At 42.4% G+C, this 24,101-nt stretch overlaps 1 protein-coding gene across 5 annotated transcripts in view; it reads right to left on the bottom strand.

The window, feature by feature from the left end:
• Positions 1–24,101, bottom strand: part of MED27 (mediator complex subunit 27) — a 135,494-nt gene that overhangs the window by 32,599 nt on the left and 78,794 nt on the right. For 3 of the 5 annotated variants that reach the window (XM_044439895.1, XM_044439896.1, XM_044439894.1), the window contains exon 4: positions 15,137–15,230. In XM_044439895.1, coding sequence (XP_044295830.1) covers positions 15,137–15,230 — 94 coding nt within the window. Of the gene's footprint in view, positions 1–1,436; positions 1,527–15,136; positions 15,231–24,101 lie in introns of all 5 variants that reach the window. The other 2 variants (XM_044439897.1, XM_044439898.1) reach the window with 1 other exon arrangement.

Genomic DNA, 24,101 nt, shown 5'->3' with positions numbered 1-24,101 from the left:
TAGCATTTGTTAAGGCTGAATGTTGCTCCTTTTTTTTTTTTTTTTAAGGGAAAGAATATGAGGTGAGGTGGGGGTCGGAGAGAAGGGACCTTCAGAATGGGAGCTTTTGGAGTGAAAAGAGGACAGGAAGTACGAGGACTGCCCGCCTCCCCCTGGCATACTAACTCATACAGATCAAGGATCTTTATCTAACCTAGCATCTCACTCCTTCCTGGAGTCTCAGAGAAGGTAACCTCTTACAAAAGTGAAATGGGATTTAATACATGGAAAAAGCTTCCTCTGTCCTGGGCTAGAACTTCTAATCTTAGCCATGGAAAGGAATGGCGACACAGCAGACTCAGAGCATTGACCTCAACTTCAGGCTTTCCAAGTATTTAAACTTCCTTGCCTTTACCTCACCAGGACGGTTGCACAAGGCTGTCAGCTGATCAGGAAAGTTCACTTAAACCGGCTCAAGTGTCAGTCCTTTGCTCACCAAGCCCACCTTCCTCTGTGAGTAGGGAAAAGGTATGTTTTGAGGCATTTGGAATCAGGCCAGCTCCAAATGTAAAGAAATAATGGAATCGGTCAGGATCAAAACAGAGCTATACCTGATAATGTGGGGGTACTGCATGCCGCTCCAGGCTTTTATTGTGGCCTCATCAGTCCTTGCTCTGTTTGCAGGGGCTCCAGATGATACTGCAATTCTCCAGTTTTGCTTTTTTTAAAGGCAAGGAGGGAAGGAGATGGAAGAAGGAAAGAAGGTGCTGTGGCACAACTGGGCAGCATGCAAATGATATTAATAAATAAATGTGCAGTATTTTTTAAATCCCCAAGCGAAGCACAAATCCCCCACTGCTGTATTTGCATTATCTTCCTATACAGCACAACCACTTACCCTTTAAGTAATAGAATGCAACGAAAGGAGAGGAAAGCTCTTTGTGCAGTATTCTGCACGTCATTCTGCGATGAAACTTCTGGGAGATTCACTATCTCATCTGGAAAAGCTCTTACTCGAAGTAACATAGATGGAAGTTTACCCTTTGGGGGGTAGAGTAAGAGGAGTCGGTGGTGGGCATGTAGAGAAAGGGGCAAGCGTACTCCATTCTACACTCCGACTAATACTCTTCTGAAGATGTTCAGCCAGATAAAAGGGTAGCCCCACCTGAACCCGATGCGCATGGGTTTGAAGGAGGTGCCTTCAGACAGTGCATGTGCTGATCTGCCACACGGGTGCTCTAAGTTGCACGGTAAATACTTGTTTTCTAAATTCTGCACAACAGGTGCAGCAATATCAAAAGCGTCCAATAACGAGCCAATGTTGTATTGACACTGGAACTGCAGCTGTTAACTGGAAAAGCAAAAGCAAAGCATTGCAGCAAAACATGACATTTTTGGAAATTAGCAGTGATCCTGCGGGACCAGAAATGCTACTTGGATGAGAGATGGGAGAAAACCTGAAATTATGAAGTTCCACATTCAGATATCTTGAACAGGTTAACATGCCGAGCAGCTGCAATTAGCTTCTCCACAGTGATCTTGGTTAGCTATGTACCAAAATAGGATTCAGCTGAGGAGCTGATGGAGGTTGTAACTCCCCTAAGGGCTCACCAATATTGCTCCCAATACAAACTGCAGCACTTCATCAGATAAACGGTTGGCATTTTGTTTACCCTTGTTTAGTTGTTTTGGAGTGCTGGTAACAAAGGGGCAATATTTTAACTAACTGGCAGCATCTGAAAACAGACATTACCACTAATATGCTTTAAAATAGTTAAGCAGGAATTATGCTTGAAAAGCAGTCCTAATTGTGCCAACCCCTAAAAGTGAACAAAATCTGTATGCACAATTAAAAACATCTTCTGACAAATTAAGAATGTAGAATGATAGACATGGTAGCCTGAGACCAGAAGTATGAACATTCTGTAGTACAGGAGTGATGCATCCAAGCCTTGTGAGATATTGTTGACTATAATCCTCGTTACTGACCACTGGTTAGGGCCAAGGCTGATGGGAGCTCGAGTCCAGCATTTCTGAGGAATAAAACATTCTTCCCCACTCCCCTAGTGGTTCCAGGGTGAAGCAGGGCTGATGACCCCGGGCTGACAAGACGGACCCTGCAACAAGAGCGGTGCCAACGGCGGGCGGCTTTCTGGCTCCAGAGGCTGGCCCTGCCTGGTGAGCAGGCAGCAGTATCCTGCAATCCCTTGAGCCCAAATAGCGGCTCAACTTCTGCTTCAGCAGTTCATCTCCTTCGGGCCTCATTTCTGCCCCTTTTCAGGCAAAGAAAAGGAGTTTTCCTGAGGAGACAGCCTTTCCTGCTACTGCTATTCTGCACCTAGTCTCCTCTTAACTCTCTTCAGAGCAGGGGGGAGGCCAAACAGCACCATGGCCCACAGCAGCTTGCCGTTCGCACCACTGGGCAGGGCCTGCGGCACTTTGCAGCACCAGAAGAGACGGGGAGTGAGGAGAACAGCATTGAGGCCGTTTCACCGGGAAAACGGATATGCTTTCTGACAACACCTCCCCACACTCCAGGCCCAGCATTTGACATCAACGGACACATTTCCTAACATTTCACTGCAGCTTTGCCTGGAAGTCAGCTTGACATGGCCAGCCCCATGTGCGATTCTTCTCCCCTAGAACCCTGCCAAGCTGCCCCATGACGCGGAGGCACTGCGGAAGATCGCGGGCTGGCCCAGCGGACTCTCGACTATCATGCACGCTTTCCCATAAATGCCTCTGAAGAAAATCCTGCCGTGGACACGGCAGCTCCTGTCTCATGCAGCCTCGCATATCAACTCCAGAGCAATCTCATTAGGGCACCGATCGGGTAGGTCAGGTTAGATTAAAAACCTCTGTGTAAGAAGGAAGCAGCTTTTAAAATATATATTTAGAAATAAGGATACTTCCACAAAAATAGCAGCTGACAAGAAACACTCCCAGTTTCCACCTCTCGAAGGGGGGAATGCCTAAGGATGTGGGTTGCGATGCACACTGGCTGCGATGCACGTGGGCATTAGCAAAAGGCAAAGCAGCACCCATGGCATTTTAAGGATTTCAGGCAGTTTGGTTAAATCATGCCGTAATCCACTTTGTTGGTTTTATTCTGGAAAAAAAGGCTAGTAATGCTATCAAAGACTAATACATAGATTATTGCTAACCTACAGATGTAATCAGTCCAATAAATCTCTCATCATTAATCAGTCCATTTTAACAGGTGACTGAATGCCCTAATTATATCATAACTGGGTGAAAGCAAGACACCCAGTTACAACGCACTTGAAGCTTTTCATGCTGTTGCACTGCTTCTGATAGTCAATATCTAATGTGGCCATCAGTATTTAGGATCCCTCATTCTGAAGTCCCAACAAACAAAATGTAACATCCACACAGAAGGCATGCTGGTGTTCAGCCTCAGTCTGAAGAGACACTGAACACCAGCTCTTTCTTTCACTGGACAGCCCTGGTTTTGGTCAATTGCATTGCAGAGAAAATGCTATTTTTTACTTTCTGAGGCAAGCTTCCCCTTACTAAATTTTACCTTCTTCTGTCGATACTCTGATAGACACAGTACTTGGCTTTTTAATATTTTGCCTGCAGGATATGTGCCAACTTGACCTTGACACAGAAAATTTTAATTCAAATCAATATGTGTACAAGGTCACTCTAAAATTCAATTAATATGAATGGGGGGGGGGAATGCCCCACAGATCTTTCAACTGAAAATGAAAGGGCTGCCAGCTGAACATGCATGCAGCCCTCTTACTGATAGGAATACATCCCAAGCTTGTTTTTAAATACTACAATGCTGATTCTGACTGCTGGGATGCAAACCCTCTGGCTGTTTTTAAAGGACAAAAAAGCGATAAAATTTGCATTATCCTTAAATCTTTACTGCCAAAAAACAGGCACAATGAAAATCCCTAAAGAAATCTGGGGATTAAAAAAATGCCTTTCTCCAATAATTAGCTGTTCTATCTGAGTTAATGAGGTACGAACAGTAAAACATCCAGTATACTAAAGAGTAGGATGAAATAAGAACAGAGACAGGTCTGGAAATATATTTTAAATTCATAGACACCAGCATCAAATTTTTAAGAGTGAGAATCAAATATTTAGGCACCAATCTTGCACAGCCCTGAAAAAACTTTTTGGACTCTTGGTGTTTGCACATCATTTCTTGGGACCTGGTTGTCATGCACCTTGAGGGAATTGGGCTGATAATATCCTTCCTGATTTTTTGTTCTGAAGGGGCAAAACTCAAGCATTTGAACTAGCCAGTCTTGCTGATAGTCTCATATTCAAGGTCTGGAAGCAATCCATCAGTATGCAAAAAGCAATCCATATGGCTTGACATGATCTAAAGAAGCACCTATGCATTTTTTTTACAGGTGTGCTTTTCAGAGCAGCTCCTTACAGTGCATCAGATACTGCTTATATGTATAAGAAAAGCTCTGCTGGATCAGAGGCTACTGAAGGCTATCAAAGGCTATCAAAGGGCGACTAGCTCTGATGGCTACATGAACCTGTAATCCTCACTCCTTTAAAAAAAAAAAGACAAAAACCCTCTCTAGTCCTGATTTCTCAAACTCGGTGCCTTTCGGAGATGATTGCCATGCTGATGGGAAGGTGATCATTCTTGTAGGACTACTCATCTGGAGAGCTGACCTACAGCAATGCCTTCTCCAAATGTGAGGAAACTCCCCCCACACCCCATTTAAGATCCACTGCTCAGTAAGTTTCAATGGATGTTCCCCTAGTAGTACTGAGAGAGTAACGAAAAAAATCTACGTCCTTTTTCATGTCACTTGTCATACTCTTGCAGGCTTCCAGAGTTTTTTTCAGTTTCCCGAAATAGTTTGTCCAGCAGCTACAAGAGGGGTATGTTCACACGTGTGTGTGTGTGTGTGTGTGTGTGTGTGTGTGAGAGAGAGAGAGAGAGAGAGAGAGAGAGAGAGAGAGAGAGAGAGAGAGAGAGAGCGCGCGTGCATGTGAGAGCCTACTTTGCACAGCAGCCACGTGGGGTTTCCAGAAAATTTACTGTTACCGTAAATCGATAGAGATCTAATTTAGTACATGTGTCTGATGTACATTCAGTAAGCAAAATAAGAAGTATGTCATGCTAATTTTACATGCTGTGTAAGCGTCTGATGAATTTTTCCAATATCTGAAAGCTGTTGAATTGAAAATATTTCATTGTAGGAGGAAAATGCAGTGAAGTGCATTCAGTGTAGCTTTAATCAAAATGAATTCAAAGCTTAACTGGGAAATTATTTTTATTGGGATATTTGTAAATATTTAAATACATGCATGTGCTTCCTCTGCATTACATTCTGGGCGGGGGGTGGGGGGAGAAAGCTCTGAAAACTGCCAGAACTTTAGCATTATACCTTAAGGGTTGTACACATAACTTTAAGGCCTTCCCAGGGAGAATGACCACAGTTAAGTGAATTGCAACTCTAAATTTAGCTTTGACTGGAATTGCATCCATTTCATTTCCCACTTTGACTCACATTCATCCATTTATGATATTGTCACAATTTTTTTGGAAAATGTACTTCCAAAATCCAAATGCTCAGACTTCTAAAACTTATAAGCATTCTGTTTTGGGAACCCTGTGTTGCCTCAGAAGCATACAAAACAGTAAGAGCAGCCCAGTATCCATGAAAATCTATTTTCTCCCACTGTGTGACAACCTGAACCCTTAGCAACAACCAGGACTGCAACAGAAGAGAAGACACTGGCTAGAACAGGAAGACCGGCACTGCGAGCTGTAGATGAGCTGAACCCAAACTCATGCCCTGATGCTAAACTGAAGTCTATCAGCCAGAAGCTGAGAAAATGGGCTTTCCAACTGAGTACAGACAACACAACAACCCACATGCAAGGGCTGAGTATGGATGGGTTGAGTGTGGCTTGTCACTGAACTGTGGATTGTTAACAAAGGTGATTGTGCTATCTGAACCTAGCTGCACAAACAAGCCATGGCTTGTTAACCATGAACAATGCAGGAAGAGAACCTATGGTCTGTTGTTGGGTTGTTAAATCTGGGTTGTTCGCCATCAATGCAACAACACTCGACCCTTGAGGGTGGGTTTCCATGTTGCCCAAACCCAGCCATTGTAAACCGTGTCTGCTGTAACACAAAGCTTTTAGCACTGGAATTGGCAATGAAGACCGTTTTATGGAAGACCTACTCCTGGTGGAGAGGAGCCTGTAAGATCTAGATCAAGGCCACTGCCTGTAGTCCTGGAGCCTCCTTAGAGATATGAGGACTATCATGACAGCATCTTCTCTTCAAAACTGACCTCCACTGTGCTGCCCAACCAAGCCACCTGCAGGCATCTATCATACCCTATAGGTATTATCAGGCCATGCAACCAGATGAAGCTGCATGTTACTGTAGCGTGCATGAAGCAACATACTCAATGTGCGAGAATATGTGCCCTCAGACATGCCCCAGAATCTTCTGGGATGTATGGCAGGCAAGCCAAGGTGGGGAGGTCTTTCTCAAAGCAGAAGGTTTGAAAGTTCCTGTATTCTCAAACTGATGCTTATTAATGGGTTTAAGTCCAGGAAGATGCTGAAAAATGCTCTAGTTCTAGATTGCTTCTCTGCATTTCCAAGAAATCCTTTGCTGGTTTAAATGAAGACTTCCTGTGCACCTTTTTACAAACATGCACAATTATTTCCAACTGATTTGCACCTGCAAGGTCCTAATGTCATAAGGGCTGCTGCTTGGCCACAAACACGCATGTGGAGCTTCGAAGATTATTGTTTAAGGCTTTGAAAGAGAATTATATTCAAGCTCTCTTGAGCCATCCAGAGCAGGCCAACCACTAGTGCTTTGCAAAAGCAGCCAAAAGGCAACTTTCCTCTCCAGTTTATGTCTTATTAACTGACTGAAAGTCATACACAGTGTCTTTGGAACAACAAAAGAGACTGGTGAAACAAAAGACTGCCTGCTAGTTACCTTCCTCTATAATTTCCCTCTGTTGCAGCCTCCTCCCTTCCTCTATTCCTGGTATGAATGCTACTCTCTGCTTTTCAGGCTCATTCTTCTCTAATGATGCCTATTTGTAAATAGCAAGATAGGATGCAATTAAGCCATTAGAGACTAAACAAACACATATGCTAATTAGGTTTTTTACAGGGATTTTTTTTAATGGAGAGGCTGGAATTTACCTTTCATTAATCTAACTTAATTGCAATACCACACGTTAAAAAGTCAACATAAATTAAGGATTTTAAATGATTTCTCGATATTAGGGATGAGCTGGTGGATTTCTCCCCCTGCACATAGATACCCTTCTGGCAACAAGCTGAAGCCTCTTAATAAGGAGGTTAAACCAGAAAACCACAGAGCTGAAAAGACTAAAATATAATTTAGCAATGGATGCGTAACATTTATGATATAATTACCTCACCCCAGTGCAAGGTAAGTATTTTTAAATGCTTTAAATCAATGCAGTGTCAAGGGGTTATGAAGCATTTCTGGTTTCTGGCACGGTATCACAGGTTCTTTAATACTCCAGAATCAACCCCCTTGCCCCAGTTATCATGACTACATGGAAAAACAACAAAATTCCCAAGCAAAGAGCTTTCCATGCAATGTTAAAATGAAACAGAACACATACCCCTCACCCAATTCAAGGCTATATTTCAACTGCCTAATGCCCCTGATATTTTATCCCACGGTCTTGGGTGATGTTTGCCCAGTGCATAAGGCAAAGGTGAGTAACATTCAGAAATTTGAGGACTACTTGCTTCTGACCTCCTGTGCTTGCATTGCTCCCCAGATGTGCTGAAATGCAGAGGTGAAAATAACATTTCAAAAACTTAAATGAAATTGCATCTGGGGTGCTAAACCTGGTTTGTCAATTCAGATATTACAGCCAACTGTGGTTAGAGCAATTGAGAAAGTGCAAGCAGTAACTCACACACCTGAGAGTAACAGGGAGTGGCAAGTTCTCCAACTGACAAACCATGCTCTGGAAGAACAAGTGAATGGACGAAGTATTTCTTAAAAATACTGGCAGCTTGTGTGTTACAAACAGCCAAGTTATCAACAACCTGTACTTATGAACAAGCAAACCCAGAAGTCCCACCTCATCCTTGAGCAGTAAGTGAGTACCTGCAGGTTCCAGGTGGCAAGCAGGAAGATCCGGACAGCTAGAAGAGGGAGGGAGCAAGCAAGCAGCTTTCTTAGGTGTGTTATATGCTTTTAATACATGTAACCCTAACCCTGACTTACATACAAATTTGACTTAAAGACATTCTCAAGAATGGAACTGGCCTGTAACCCACAGACTACCTGTTTTTCTTAAAGCACAGAGTGAAGCACTATGCTGACTACTGTTTAGGAAACGAACAGCACAGGTATGGTTTTTCTCTCCCCCCCCCCCCAAAAAAAAGGGCACACATATTTTATATACATTGTATGAAATTAAGTTGCTACACTCAGGAAAGCGACCTCACTTCTGTGGAAAATATGTGAAATTGCTTCCAGAATTAAAAGTTGCAGGGCAAGAATGAAATGCTAGAGGTTACAATCAAATTAGAATTTGAGACAACATTTTGAACTAAATTACTACAACAAAAATATATTGAATATACTGAACAGAATTTAAGTGAATGTACTACCACAGATGTCTAGTTTGCTTGCATTTAATTACAACCCAATTCTATGTTATTAGAGTAGCTGGAGCGATTTAAGATGCTAATACATAAATAATCTATTCTGAGTAAGAATGAATAGATGTCAGCAGAGGAAAGGATTAGGTGAAGAAGCCTTTTAAACATTGCAATTAAAGATCATAAAAGGAATGGGAAGAGGGGTCTTAAAATAAGCTGTTTTCCGGGGTGGAATATATTTCTCAATACTATACTAATTATTTTAAGGTACTGCTTGAAATCATGATTTGCACTGTTTCTTCGTTCAACCATTTCCAGTATTTATAGAAACTGGGTGCTTTTTACGGCATTTACGCCACAAGCGTCTGGCAAGAGTGACATACATTCAGTAGAGTTTGCATGAGACGAGACGGTCTCTCAGGGATGCAGTGACAGGAGAGCAGCACCTGGACCCCAGTGTGCTTTTACGTAACAGGATATTGGTCCTGGCTTACTCATTCTGCCTAATCCACATGCAGGCAAAGCCCTTCCAGATCAAAGCAGGTAATCACAATTAAAAACAACAAGTAACAAAAACACAAGTGTTGCCATCCTCCTCCATAACAAAAACCCCATCTGACTATCTTTGCTCTGTCTCTGCTGCCTTGGAGAATACCATATTTAACCATTTGTGGTGGAACCCATCACCAAAGGGGCTTCATATTCTGAAGATTTCCATTTCGGCTAGGTAGTGATACACAATTTGGCATCAATTAACTTTGTTGGAACCCAGCCAAGATAACAAACCATTGTGAAAAACTATTTATTTCATTTGCATACCACCCCATAGCCCAAGTTCTCTGGGAGATTTATAATGTCTTCATTACCATGTTTCCCAGGATGCTATTATTAATGGCATGAGTACATAATCTCTCCACCTGAAGACACTCAAAATTTAGGGGACAGAAATGAAATAAAATGAGATCAATTAATTGGCTTGCATCACCCCAAGAATGACAATGCAAGCGGGTACCGGTGGCCACTTTAATTTGGATGGTGGACACAACATGGCTTCCAACACAATCACCACATGGTTCTGTAACACAGATGACAGTTCTGCTGGTATCCTTTCCAGAATCTGGACACCAAATCCTGTGGTCTTCAGAGGTACCTTGACTTAACACATAAATCACATCAAAGTCAACTGGATTAACAAGAAAAGATGTGAAGAACTGCAGCCAAAGTGCTAATTATAACATGTGGCTGAACAATGACAGCCTGAATTAATTGAGCTGCTGATTATGGCTGAAAAGGATCCTATGGCAAGGAATAACATAAGGAGCTGCTAAACCCTAGCAGACTTCTATTCCAGCTGATGTAAATAGGGCTGTGCTCATTCTGACCTGTCCAGAATTTGAACTTTTGAACTTAATGCAGCTCCAAAGACAGGTAAAATAAATCCATGTTCTGTCCACCTCATTTTGGGATTTACAGCCAGCATCTGGTACAAAACCTGGGGCATCACAAAGGGGATCCAAAACTTGTTTAATATCCAATTCCTCATTTCCCCCAGGAGATATCAAAGCCAAGCCACCACTATTCTGTAGCCCAACAAGATTCAGGAATTTGCTGGAAGTGCAGAGTTCATATGCAGCTACAGAAGATACAATGTGAATTCAGTCTGTGACCTTCAGAGGTGAAAAAGACCCTTCCTGAAACTTTACATGCTTATGAGGCATGAGGTCACCATACATTCTTCTGAGAAATTACTTTGCTAAATATTGTATTTGTGCAACCCTACTGTGTGAGAAATTTAGAGATTGGGTTCAGATCACATAAATTTATTTTAAAGATTTATGTGACACCTTTCAATAAAAGAAACATTCTCAAGATAGCTTATAAATAAAATACAAAGAAAATGCATAATTAAGCAACAAAATAAAAAATAAACGGTGAAATAATATGACAAACAGAAGTAACACATGCACTTTGTAGTCATACATATTTTTTGAGGGGAAAATATTTCATCAGAAGTCTTTAACAGTTTCATGTGAGCCAACATTCCAAGGTGAATAATGGAGGTTAAAATGTCATTACTAACAGCACAATCCAAACCTTTTTCCCAATTTGATGGCTGACTGAGGTTAGGAAGGAATGCTGGTGTGGAGGTCCTAGCAGAGAGAAGTACTGCAAGAGAGGGGAGGTTGCCAAGGCAGAGCCCCCACTGTATCTAAAAGGGTGAGCAGCTGTCACCAGCAGGCATGCCACTGACTGAAATCCCCTAAATGGTGTTCTGTGGACAGAGAGGAGCAAAGATATTCAGCCTCCTAGAAAGGCCTACTTTGGGTCCTTCTGGATTGGATGCAAGGAAAATTCCCTCCCATTTGGAAGTTCGGGGGGGGGGGAGCTCTTCTCACCCCCCCATTTTTTTGTTATAGCAATAACTAATGGTTACTACAATATCTCTGGAACTGAGATACTACAGCACTATAGTATCTGAAATACTATAGCGCTGTAGCATTAGAATCTATATTATAGCATTACTAGAGAGTGTTAGTATCTTGGAGGAAAATCAAATTCATACTAATTGAATTACACCTAACAGTAAATTAGTGAGATTCAGTGTGGTACAGTAGTTAACAGTGCAGGATTGGGACTCAGGTGATCTGAGTTCTAGTCCCCACTCAGCCATGCAGCCAACTGGGTAACTTTGAGCCTGTCACAGACTCTCAGCGCAACCTACCTCACAGGGTTGTTGTTATACAGGTAAGATTGAGAGCAGGAGGAAGAGAATGATGTAAGCTGCTTTGAGTTCTTTAAAAGAAAAAAAAGCTGGGGTGTAAACCTAATAATAAATAAATAAGGTTAAACTGAATCCCGACTTTTCTCATTCTAATAGAAAATAAACAGACTCCAATAAAAAAGAGATTATTTGCTAACTGTCCCTCTCTGGCCCAAATCAAATTAGCTAAGTTCTTCATAACAGCCTTATCCCAAAACCACACACACAAACTGTTAAAAATGTTTTAATAAAATAAATGATAAATAAACTGTCAATGGATGGAGGGCTAATTCTTTTTCATCTTTCCAGGTTATCATGCCAATGCTTATATGGGAAAAATGTGGAAGAGAGTTTTTAAAAAGAAAAAAAAAACCCACAATGAATTCTGCATGGGGTTTTTAAACTGTTCGTACAGCTGCCATTTACCATCTTCCATGTATGGATGCAATTGAAGGCTTACTTGATATGTCAAGTAAGATCAGGTTAAAATTGCTATACAGAACTACCCATGATAAACAGCATTAAAGTTAGTTGAGGATCCCACACTGCTCTAGAAAAAAGTTTCAATTATTTATGTGCTTATGACGACACAGTGTAAATCCAACCTAATGAGGTACAACTGTGCATAAATCGGAAAGCGCAGACACTGTGGAGAGTCTGGAGAAAACCCTGCCACTCAGGGCAGTCGCAAAAAACAAAACAAAACAAAAAAACACCCTACTCACAACCAACAATTTCCCTTAGGACTGAGCTTTGTTAGGCCTGCTTACTAGTAGAGCTTGTAGTGCGCACATTAAAGCCCTCCCTTAAGAGGCATAAACTTGCGCGAACACAGCTGGGAAGTTCAAAACTGATTTTTTAAAGCTGGCGTGCCTCTTGTTCAGCCAATAAGGATTGCTTACTTTGGGATTTCAAACGCAGCTGATAGATGATCGTAACTGCACGCTCTCACCTCTGCTACATCTACCACCAAAACGTTTGCGCATGGCCTAGTCACCTGCTTCTCCTGTCCACTTGAGCCTGCTCAGACCTTAAGACCATGCGTGGAGGTCCTCCTCCGAGAGGAGAGGAAGGTTGTGAGGGGAAGGGCCTTTTCTGTTATAGCATCCCAATTGCGGAACTTGCTTCCCAGAGAGCTGTGCCTGGTGCTGGTGCTTCATTCATTCCAGTGCCAGGCCAAAACCTTTTTATTTGCCCGGTTTTTAAAATTGTTAAATGGTATTTTAATTATTTTAGCACCAAATACTGGCATTAAGAAGTCTTTTTTTTTAAATCAGGGTGGGGGCATACCATCATGAGATTTTAATGAATGGCAATACAGAATTGTTTTAAATAATTAAATAAAATAATACTTGCAATGAGTTCTTGAAAACTGCCTTAAGGTGAAAACAAACAGCAAGTAGTGTTGAACAAACACTAGTGTTGAACAACCTCTGCCAAAATGTCTTTTTGTCTTGACAGAGATGGCTTTGGGGGACTAGTTTCAGTTGGTTAATTAGTACCCTCTGAGTTACGTATTTAGGTTTCTCCCTGCTTGGCATGCTTTCTCCTTCCCCCTGCCCTCAAGCAGAACAGAGAAACTAGCTTTCTAGGAGCTGTGATGGGGAACTGCAGGGCATCCTGAAGTGTGTTCACAAGCACGCACTGCTTTGTGTGCTCTGCAACAGCCTCCAGAATGCGTTCTCAGGTTCACATGACTTGTGCCAACCATTTGAGGAAGGAAAGGGTGAGGGACAGCAGACAACAGGTGGTGAAAGTTCCTTTGGTCCCTGAGCAAAGGCCACCAATTCTTACTTCGGCTACCAGAGGGCTTCCCATGAGAGCAAATGCTTGTTCCTTGTGTTCGGGGCTCAGCAGTTGGAAGATACTGCCCAGAAACAACTTTGTTCAGTTAGTACCTGGACAAATGCAACCATGTTAGGGGGTGGTTTCCTCCGCTTCGTCAAAAGCAAAAGCCTGCCTACTTCTGGAATAAGAGAGAAACAAATCCAAGAGCAAGAGTAGACATTTGTTCTTTCTCATGGTTCATGAACATCCATAGGAGTCCCATTTCCAAAAATGTGTGGTTATGCTATATTTGGGGTTTTTCCCCATGTGTTTTAGTCATATTAAGCAACCATCACTCTTTGGGTCAGATATTTGTCAAGGAGCTAAAAGGCCTTGTCAATTAGTACTAAATCGATATCAGAGAATCACAGCCAAAACCTGCTATGCAAACTAACTTCAATGACATCTCTAATACTAGTTCAAGGTCCCTACAGTATCTTAACAGTCGACCTTAGAGCATGTTCCTGCAACAATTCTCCTGCACTGCCAACGTGACTTGTTCTGGAAAGTGCTGTGCCATTCAACGAAGAGGTACAGTGCCAGGCAGATTTTGTTCTTGCTATCAAATAATGAGGATGTTAAGATTTAAGTTCACACTAGATTTAGATTTGAGTTCACACTAAAAGTACTGAAAATATCAACAGACCAAGAAGCAAGTGGAAGAATATAATGCTAAAAATGAATGACTTTACAAGAGGTTCTTAGAGAAGTCAGTCATTCAAGCTCTGTTTATTGTGATTTCACAAGTCATCAAGTGGAACAAATTAATATGAAACCAGGGGAAACAAGGTTTTTAAAAAATCATAAGCATTCAATTGAGTTAATCCTTGAACTGTATTTTGTCAGATCAAAGGACAAAAATAACAATGGAATATTGGGCTGTACAAGACGAATTATGGCTAAAGCAGTGCTCCCTGGCCAATTTGTGTGCACTACTGGAGTTCCAATGAGGTCCTGTAGCTGTCATTTGCATGGGAGAAAAAGCAGCTACTAGCTCCAACAGGAATTTTCCTGTACTGCAAATAGAAGGCATCCCCTCTCCCCGGCAGACAATACCCAATCTGCATTGGGCACCAGCTGGGGGACAAAAGCTCAAAACCATTCAACCCTCTATTTATTTCTTCTTAAAGACTGCATGATAAGACTAACACAGTGCATACAAACTCTTCTATAAAGAAAGGTTATGTCTGGGGTTATTTGGATTAGGAAATAGACAATTACAGGGAGACATGGCAGAGGTGTTCAAAATTATGCACACTGTGGAACACACATTCAAACAGCACATAGTTGAACCGTGGGATTCCCTTCTATGAGCTGCTGTGATGGCCACAAATGTGGACAACTTTCAAATGCGAATGGACAAGTTCATGGAGGAAAAGGGCTAGAGAACAAATAGCAATTTGCTGTTTCCTTGAATCTTCCACTGGATCCAAGTATGAAGATCATGACCATCAAACTGCTGAGACTGTTTCACAGTTCTTTGGATTCTGGCCAAAGTCCAGGAAACTGAGTGAGGGGTGGAGGGAGAGGTTTAAGTCTGATTTCCTTGAAAAAGCCTCACCTTCAACCTGCCAATGCTGCATGGCAAATTGATTTTGAAATGGAGAGGATGGGATCAAAAGCTGTTTGTGATGTTGCACAGGCATTAGCTACTTAAAGTAAAACATTTTATTGGGCTACTTCTGCACATTTGTATGAGCCCAAGCAGGTCTTTGGCGCTTGCCTACTAGTTACAGTTTTTGCCAGCTTCCTCTGATTCTTTTTCTTTCCCTTGAGTTTTTAAAATGAACATTTTCCCCTTCTCCCAACTGGGAAACTGTAAACAGGATAATTTTTCCACTGCTTTCACTGTTAAACATCTAACTTGCCTTAGCAAAGAGGAAAATTATTCTGCTTATAAAACCTATTAAAACTGATCAAGTTTTAACCTACCAGCAGCATTGCAGAGGTTCCATTGGGTCTGGATAAGTGGATGGACATTTCAGGAAACATTCTATCAATGCGGCTGATCACATCATCAACATACCTACAGAATCGTAGACATGTATTAGAAAACAACAACACAGACACCCCACCCCCCCAGCATATATCCCAGGTAGTCATAAACTGCATGGTTAATTTCAACAACCCATCATAAAATTTACTGCAAGAAAACACCCGGATGACAACTGATCCAAGGGATACTTTTCTCCCACCTGATCTAGAATGAGACCTGGATCTATCTAGGAGGTTGCTGAATGGCAACATCAACGTTAACAAACTTGCTTGGGATATCCATATTCACTTAAAAGCCTTGGTTTGGCTTGTTTTAACTACTAGAGTATCTGGTGCTTTTCACTGAGTCCACCGAGCTCACGGATGGTGTAACAGGCCTGATCTCCTCTGTGCTATCTGGCACTCTCAACTAAGAAAAGTCAACACTGGAACTCAGCTTGTACCTTACCTGAGTAAGGTGCAAGCCAAGAGGCTTCTCTTTGTTCTTCTATAGCTCTTGCATAGTAATTTTTGCAAGGATCAGCAATGGTCATATATAGCTTCTCTGTGCTATGTCAAGGCCTGCATTGGAGAAGCCCTCATACCTGTGACTGAACCCAGCTTTTCACCTAGCACATTCCATGTTGCCACACCAGTAATTTTCAGTTGGTGAGGCTGCTGGTGAATTCCAGCACCAGGGAGAGCTCCAGAGGCACCACCAAACTGTCTATATAATTGCATTTTTTAAAATAAACAGGCATTAGCAAGTGGCTGCCTCCAAACAGCAGCAACCATTGGATGACATTTTGGGCTGGCAATTTATGGTATGATATGGGTGCTTTGGTCTGTTTGTTTCTAATAAATTAATGTGCACTATGTCATTTTCATTTTGTTTGGCCTCATTTAGAGTATTTTTATCCTGCTCCACAAGCCAGAAAGACTCCCAGAGCAGCTTACAAGTAATCAATAGATGATATTTCCTGCCCACAGGCTTACAAATGAAAAGATACAGCATGCAAAGAAAAAGGAATAGGGAGGGAAAAAAGGAAAAATATGGCCATGCTCTCTTCCCTCTGCCTCAGTTTAGCCTGCTGGTATGGCTGCAGCTAATAATAGCTGAGGAAAAGGGATCCTTCATGAAGAGGTCTTTAGCAGGGCTGGTGGAATAGCTCTGTTTTTTCTCTCATTTACCTGCAAACCTCTTTACTATGCCAGCCCAGTTACCTGTCCCCAGTTACCTGATTGTTTTAGATTAAGAGCTGGGCGGGGGGGGGGGGGCTATTCACATTTAGGAAATGTTAACCATCCTGTCCCCAAGGGCTGCACAGCCCCAGTAGGCTCAAAGTGAAATATCAATCAAACCCACCAATCATTTCTGGCCTATGGAGCAAGAGTATTACTGATGGACTCTTCCCTACAAGGGGGTGGGGGATGGAAGCTCCATTCCAACCTGAGACATACCCTTAAGAAGACTATTTCAAAAATGCACTGTTTTCTAAATAAAAATGTATACATGCCCAACCCTCTCCCACTTCCAGCTTCTCTTTAAGATTTTACCTGCATTCTCACCATATAAGCAATCCCCAAAAGAGAAGAGTCTTTCTCTTCTCCTGCAGACTTTATTGTTAGTGTCAAATGCATCTCACTGTCTCTCATCTTCCCTGTCTGTTTTCCTACCATACACCCTCTTCTCCTCTCAGCACTACCCTCGGAAGTAGCCTGATGCTGCCTCACACATTACGACCCTCATGGGGAAGTCACCAAAGTTATATCAGTGCTGTCAGGATTGCGTATCTGAGCAGCAATTCTTGGATTGGGCTAATGCCAAGTTTGCACAGCGTCCTCAAAATTCCCCAAGCAATTTGGTCAAGCCAAGTGCAAAGTGACCTTCAAGACACAGTCACCACATTGCCACAGAGAAGCCACTTTTGTTGGTTGCCACGCAGAGGCACTTAGCCACACACAATGGTTGGTTCTATAATATGGTGGGAATAAGGCTTTTACCTTCCAGACGGATCATACCTTAATGCACAGGTTGCCAAAACATACTTTGAAATAACTTCTGCTGTAGAACATTTTAGCATCTGCCCAGTCAGCAAAAATCTAAATTCTAGTAAAAGGCATAAAATGAAATGAAGAACTGAGAAGATCCGTGAGTACCTTGTCCAGAGCATAATTTTTCAGTGGCACTGGGCCAGGAAATAAACACACTTGCTGGCCTTAATTTTAATGCTCATTTTAAGGGCCGGGAAGTTTATCCTGCGATCGTAAGGCAGCATTAATAATAAAACTCACAGGAGGGAAGGCATGCAGCCAGGCATCTCCTTCAGAAACCCCAAAGATCCCAAGTTAAGTTGCTGCTGTTACAATCGGCACGTGAAATTTTTAATTTTGTCATTAAAACAATAATAAAAGTCAAGCATAGCAAGGTGAGGAAAGGTTTCCAAACAACCTCCCACTGTTTTGCAAGAAGCCTATAAAAATCCCGACAGTGTTTCCTTCATAGCAGCAGTGCCCGGTAGGTGAAAGATGCTCCAGAAGCCCCGCGTTATACCAGAGACAGGCAGCTGGATGCCTCCGTTCAATCTGCATGGAAATGTTCAGACTCGAAGGCAGGAGTGATTTCAGAAGCCATAGCTTTGTAGAGGGAAGCCTAGCAGCATAATCACAAACACAGTTCCATCCACCCCTCAGAGACCACAGAAAAACACAACACTTCTTAATGTCTTTCAGTTCTACATTGGACAGATGGCTAAGTTCTCCAATATGATCTTCTTTAAAAATTGGATTGGATCCAGTGATCCAATGTTAGTGTTATGTTTAGCGGCTCAGGCACCATTTAAATAGCATTTCTCCCACACAGCATGTAGGATACATGCTGTTCATTTTTCTATTCCACATACAAGCCATAAGGGTTTTTTAAGTATTAAATCTTTATTTTGGTCTCATGACAGCCAGGGAAAAAGAGAAAGAACTAGGCTGGGCAGAAGCATATAAATTTACCTGAACCTGTTGTGTCAAAGAGATATTAAATTGTTTGAGTGCAAAAGAATGTATGAAAAAGGTTAACTGTAATCTAGGATTGGTGTTACCTGGAATGCAAGCTAGATATTTGACAGAGAAAGACAACTGCTTAAAATACATTTTACAAATCTACAGTACACATGCAGGACCAAGCAGATGTACACTCAGTGTGATATGGCGGCTACAGTGTTGGATGGGATAGCATGAAGCTCACTGGATGTTGGGCCAGTCACAGACTTAAGTCATGCCTACAATGCAGGGTTGTTGTTGTGAGGATAAAACAAAGAGGAGCAGCAGCCTTGGAGTCTTTGCAGGAGGAAGAAAGGCAGAAATGTAACATCATAATAAAAACTGGGAATTCTCCTGGACTCGACACTAAGTGGGGAAAGCACAAGCAGCAGCGACAAGGAAGCCCTCTTGCTAGCTACACCTGGTGAGCCTTCTGTGACCTGATCTGGAGAAGATGGACTGTGCTGCCGTTATCCATGCACTACTGACATCCAGTTTGGAAGCTGTTCACCTAGAGCAGTGGTGGCAAACCTATGGCACACGTTCCACAGCGGACACGCACAGCCCTCTCTTTCGGCACGCCCGCCAAGTAGCCCCAGCATCGCCCCAGCAGCCAAGCATTGGATAACAGCGCACACAGGGGCCATCCGCATGCTTGGAAAGGAGTAGTGGCGCCAGGTGATGCTTCTGCATGGCTGGTCAGTGCACTGCCAAGGACATATATATATTTGCTTGGACTGGCTGTGCATTGTTTTTTCTAAACTAAAACCTCAGTTTTCAGGTTTTATTACAGTGTTGGCACTTTGCGATAAGTAAGTGGGTTTTGGGTTGCGGTTTCAGCACTCAATCTCTAAAAGGTTCACCACCACTGGCCTAGAGTATTAGCGGGAGCCAGGAGCTCTAGTCATGTGACACCAGTACGGCACCCAAAACACTGGTTGCTAGTACATTATTATGGGACCGGATTTACAGTGCCGGTTTCACCTTTTAAGGCCTTAACCATATATTTATTTATTAACTTATATATTTATATATATAACATATATATATATATATATTTATATATATAACATATATATATAACTTATATATATAACTTATATATATAACTTATATATTTGTATTTTATTGTATATATTTTAAAATGTTATTTTAATCTTTTTGTTGTAAGCCGCCCCGAGGCTTCGGCGAATGGGGCGGCATAAAAATGTTTTAATAAATAAAATAAATAAATAAATAAACCAGTTTGGGACTAAGTTGAAACTTTACCCATATCAGCCTGCTCACTTCGCAAGATCAGCAGCTGAAGCCCTCCTGACACGCTCACCCATGAGAACCACCAATCTGGCCAGGACAGCTAGCAAGGGTGGGGGCTTTTCCTCAGTGGCCCCATGTCCGTGGCTCAGGCACAGCAGGTCTTTAGAAGCCTCCAAGGCCTTGCTTTTCTGTTGCATTTTCGTAATTCGTTTTGACTGGGGTGCTGAACTAAAATGCTTTTAGCTGTAATTATTTACTATTATTCCCCACTTACTCCCCATTTCTGCTAGTTCTTATTAGTTATTTTTGGTGTTACAATTGTTTTATATTTGGAATATTGCTGCCATTTATATTGTATGTGATGTATTGACTGTTGACCAGTCTTCCTCAAACTGATATCCTCCAGCTGTGTTGGACTGTATCGCCTATCCTCCCCATCTAGGATGGCCCATGACAGGTGTCGCATGCAACACAACTGAACAGCAACAGGCTGGGAAAGGCCGGAAGGAGGGTGTCACGGGCCTCTCAGTCCCCATTTCCTGCACCAGGGCAGGCAGCACACAGTCCATCCGTGGCCTGCCATGAGTGGTTGTGTCTTCCTAGCTGGAAGTAGGCACCTTGTTTCCCGCCTATTCCTGGAAGGACAATTCTTCTTGGAAGCAGGCAGGCTCGCCTTCCCACTCTTCTCATTTCCAGGCAAAATCCTAATTCAGTAGAGAATCATGGCATGTGGGCACTCCCAGCAGAATCTGTGTGTGTTTTTCACAGTCCAAGCAACGCAGAATCATTTTCTGCCCTTCTCAGTGCCAAGAGGAGCTCCTGACTGCAAGCAAGCTTCCAGCTATTTAGCTCAGAAATATTACTTTACAATTATTGGTTACTGGTGGCCAAGTAGCCGCATTGCCTTGTCCATAAAAGAAGGACGCAGAGATGTCAGCAACAGCATTTACTATTAAAAATGGACCATAAAACAGAACTGTCATGACTCTTGTAAGGCTGGCTTTAAAATGCTAGATACAGTTTATTAATCCTGGGGTGAAAATAAATAATTTCATTAAAACTGCGCCTCTTAGGCAAGCACAAGCATGCCATATGAGCAGCTCTGCAGCAGGTTCTTTGCTGGTGACATGAATTACCAATAGTTATTAAACTAACAGTCCCTGCCGCCTAATGTGAAACGACACTTTATCCTTAGAGAGGCAGCAAAGAGTGCTTCAACAAATTCTCACCCTGCAAAAGTATCTCCCAAATGCTGGCAAGAGCCAGGGATGCTTCAGATCCCAGAGCTTCTCTAACTCCCCTGAAGCTAAAGCATCATGCCCAATTCTTTGTCACTGACATATTTCTCAGATTCAAATCCCAGCATCTCCCGTAATACTCCCTGGACTTTTCTCTGTCCTATGCTCACCAGTAAGAAGCCATTCTGACAGTGAGCTGGGGAGAACCACAGAAAGGGGGTTGTATGCACAAAAGCAAGAGATGTTTGAAGGAAGCGTGGTGCACTGAATAAATGGCACTGAACACACCACTGCCACCCTGGAAGGTGTGGGTGGTTTCCTGCCTGCCTGCCTGCCAACAACTAGCAGGCTGCCTGCCAAGTGGGGTCTTGTGTCTCAAGGTCAGCATCCCACATCTGCACTGGAAGGATCTGGGGTAGCAGCACTGGGGTATGTGCTGCCAGGGACCATAGGGAGTTGCTGATGCTGGGCTAGGTGAACCAATGGTTCTGCACAGTTGAGGTAAAAGTAGTTGTAGTTGCCTGACCACAACTCCCATCAGCCCTAAGCCAGCAAAGCCAATGATGAGGGATGGTAGGAGCTGCAGTGCAAAACATCTGTGAAAGGCCTTGTTTTCCAACCCTACGACAGATGTGCAGATCACAAGGGCAGGACACAAACCCAGCGGCCAAGCTCATCCTCTGCAGTGAGAAAGGTTGCTGGCTCAACATCAGGTGACCCCAGGTGAAGATTTCAGATAGGAGGGTTGTAGAAGATGCCCCTCTGGACTGAGAGCACAGAAAGCCCCTGCTGAACAAGCAGACAATCATGGGCTAGTGAGACCAACATTTCTTGAATCCCATAGACTCATATGCAATATAACCTCCTGCATTAGCACATCAGTAATTTGAGGGGGTCTTTAAAAATCAAACTAAACATGGAATATTCAGATGAGACAGATAACGAGGTCTATGTCAGCAGTACAGGATATTAACCTGGGGCAATAATCTGGGACAGTTTGCCTACAAGTAACTGACTTGGTGCGCATGTTTCCTCTGCAAATTTTGAAAAAGATATGCTACCTGCCCACCTCTCCAAGGCTAAATAGTTGGGTGATTTATTCCACATAGAAAAAAGAGCTGTCAAATATAACTCAATGACAGTGCCAGGAAAGGACCCCAGGGCTACTTGAGTCCCAGCATCACATGCCATACTCTTCAACAAAATAAAGAAGGAAAAATTAAACTAGCCCCACACTGAACTGATAAAAACACAAATGTCAATTTTAAATATTCAAGCTAAGGTTCAGTGAAGCAGCACTTATTTATATTCCTAAAGATGACACATTTTCCATCAGAGTGAGCCTTAAAAAAATCAAACTGTATTAACATCTGCTAGGAGATATACATTGGGATTTCTACATTTTCCATCAGCCAAGAAAATTATCAATTATTTAGTTAAAACCTTCTTGCTGTTCAAATTTTGACTAACAAATTTATTAAATCAAAGCATCACCACAAAATTCAGGAGAAATTTCAATCTGCAGGTGAGGAACAGCAATACAAGCTTCAAAAACATTTTCCCATCAAAGGCTTGGTAGAACAATGCAGCTTTGGCTTGGTACCTATAAGACCCAACTGTTCTGGAGGAGGGAGTCCCCTAGATGGAGCACCACCCTGCCCCTTGTCAGGACCCAATCTAAATTCTGCTAAGAGAATATAATCTGAATACTATTGTCAAGGATTTAACTTGACACCTGTGAGGAATATAAGAAGGTGACAACTAGGAGAAGGGACTTCCCAGCTGCGGCACCCTGTTCATGGAAGCTGCGTCTCAGCGATGTGTGCCTGGCGCCAATGCTCTACACCAGGGGTCTCAAACTTGCGGCCCACGGGCCAATTGTGGCCCACGGGACGATATTTTGTGGCTCCCACTTGATATCAAAGTTTAGTGATAGTGCGGCCCGCACATTTTTCTCACACGCACCTGCGTGAGTCGTTACCCTGGGCGCACTGTTCCCTCTAAGCTGCGCGCCGGCCTCCGGGAGCAACGCGGGATGAGCGGCCCACCACCGCCGCAGTGGTGGAACACTTGATGTGACCCAGCCTCACCCAGACTCTACTTCCAGCGGCCCCCAGGTCAGTTGAGTTTGAGACCCCTGCTCTACACCTTTCCATGCCAAGCTAAAACCTCTTTATTGCCTTAGTATCTTAATTGCTGAAATTCTATATTATATTTTGTTTTATAGTGGCACTGTGGATTAATTAATTGACTACTATTTATTATTTTATTGGTTTCATAGTCTGTTCTTTACCGCTACTAGCTGTCTTCTTGGTTTTTAGTGATCACGGCTGTGAAATTGTTCTTGGTTTTATCTTATTGTGATGTTGGGTTTTGTTATATTTTAACTGTTTATAAACCATCCCATGAACTGACTGGCTGTAGGCACAGTATAGATATGTTTTAAATAAAGAAACTAACTAAAGCGATCTGAGTCTTTTCCGTATTACACTTTTTAATGCGTATTACTATTGGTTTTTACCATTGGTTATATCATTTTCACTTTGATTATGAATGTTGCCATAAGAGCCTCACTGACTCATAAACTGAACAAAAGGAAAAAATGAATAAAATATTGGCAAAATTTGGGCAGGGGGCATTTGCACTGCATGAAAAAAGCAGGTGCCCCCCAAATCCAGTGTATCAATGCCTGTTCATGGCATTGTACTTGCCCAGCACCAACAGTGGCTCAGCAGGATGAAATATACTTAAGCACAGATATTTGGATCATCATTAAAGACAATCCTCCAGATGTTGCAGGGAAACAAACTGGATGACAGAGCAGTTCCCTATTCCTTTTGTTTTATTACTTCACAGGCATAATGTATTCTCAATTAGATGCTGAACTTTTGGCCATCCAAAATTGTGTCCCACTCCCTGCTTAATGCTGTGTACTGATTGTACACAGTGCCATATTTAAAAAGCAAAAACAACGACACTTTCTAATAAGAGAGAAATAATTCAAAGACCAAGTTTGATACTATAGCTCTTTTCTAGCCAACATAAATCTCTCTCTGAGGCCTCTCTGGTTCAAATTACTACTGTTATTTAACAATCAAAGAGTAACACAACAAAGATATGATGATGTGGGTAGGGGAATGTACAAATAATGATTAGTGAAGAAAACAGGAATCTGCTTTATAGTCATTACCAGAAACTTGTCCAGGCCTGTTACCATTTTCAGTGTGTTTACTGAAAACCAGCATTAATTCATTTAAGAAAGAGCTTGAAAGGGGGAAACTGCCCTATTCCTAGACTGTCAGCTGTTAAGTGGTAATTGGATTTTAGAAATACATACTTCCTAAGAATCATTGTTTATTAAACTGTCTGCTTTTTGAAGTAAACCTGGTTTCACA

The sequence above is a fragment of the Varanus komodoensis genome, unplaced genomic scaffold (genome assembly GCF_004798865.1).
Source record: "Varanus komodoensis strain SLA01 unplaced genomic scaffold, ASM479886v1 scaffold36, whole genome shotgun sequence".
NCBI lineage: Eukaryota > Metazoa > Chordata > Lepidosauria > Squamata > Varanidae > Varanus > Varanus komodoensis.
This window is presented reverse-complemented; position numbering and strand designations above follow the sequence as displayed.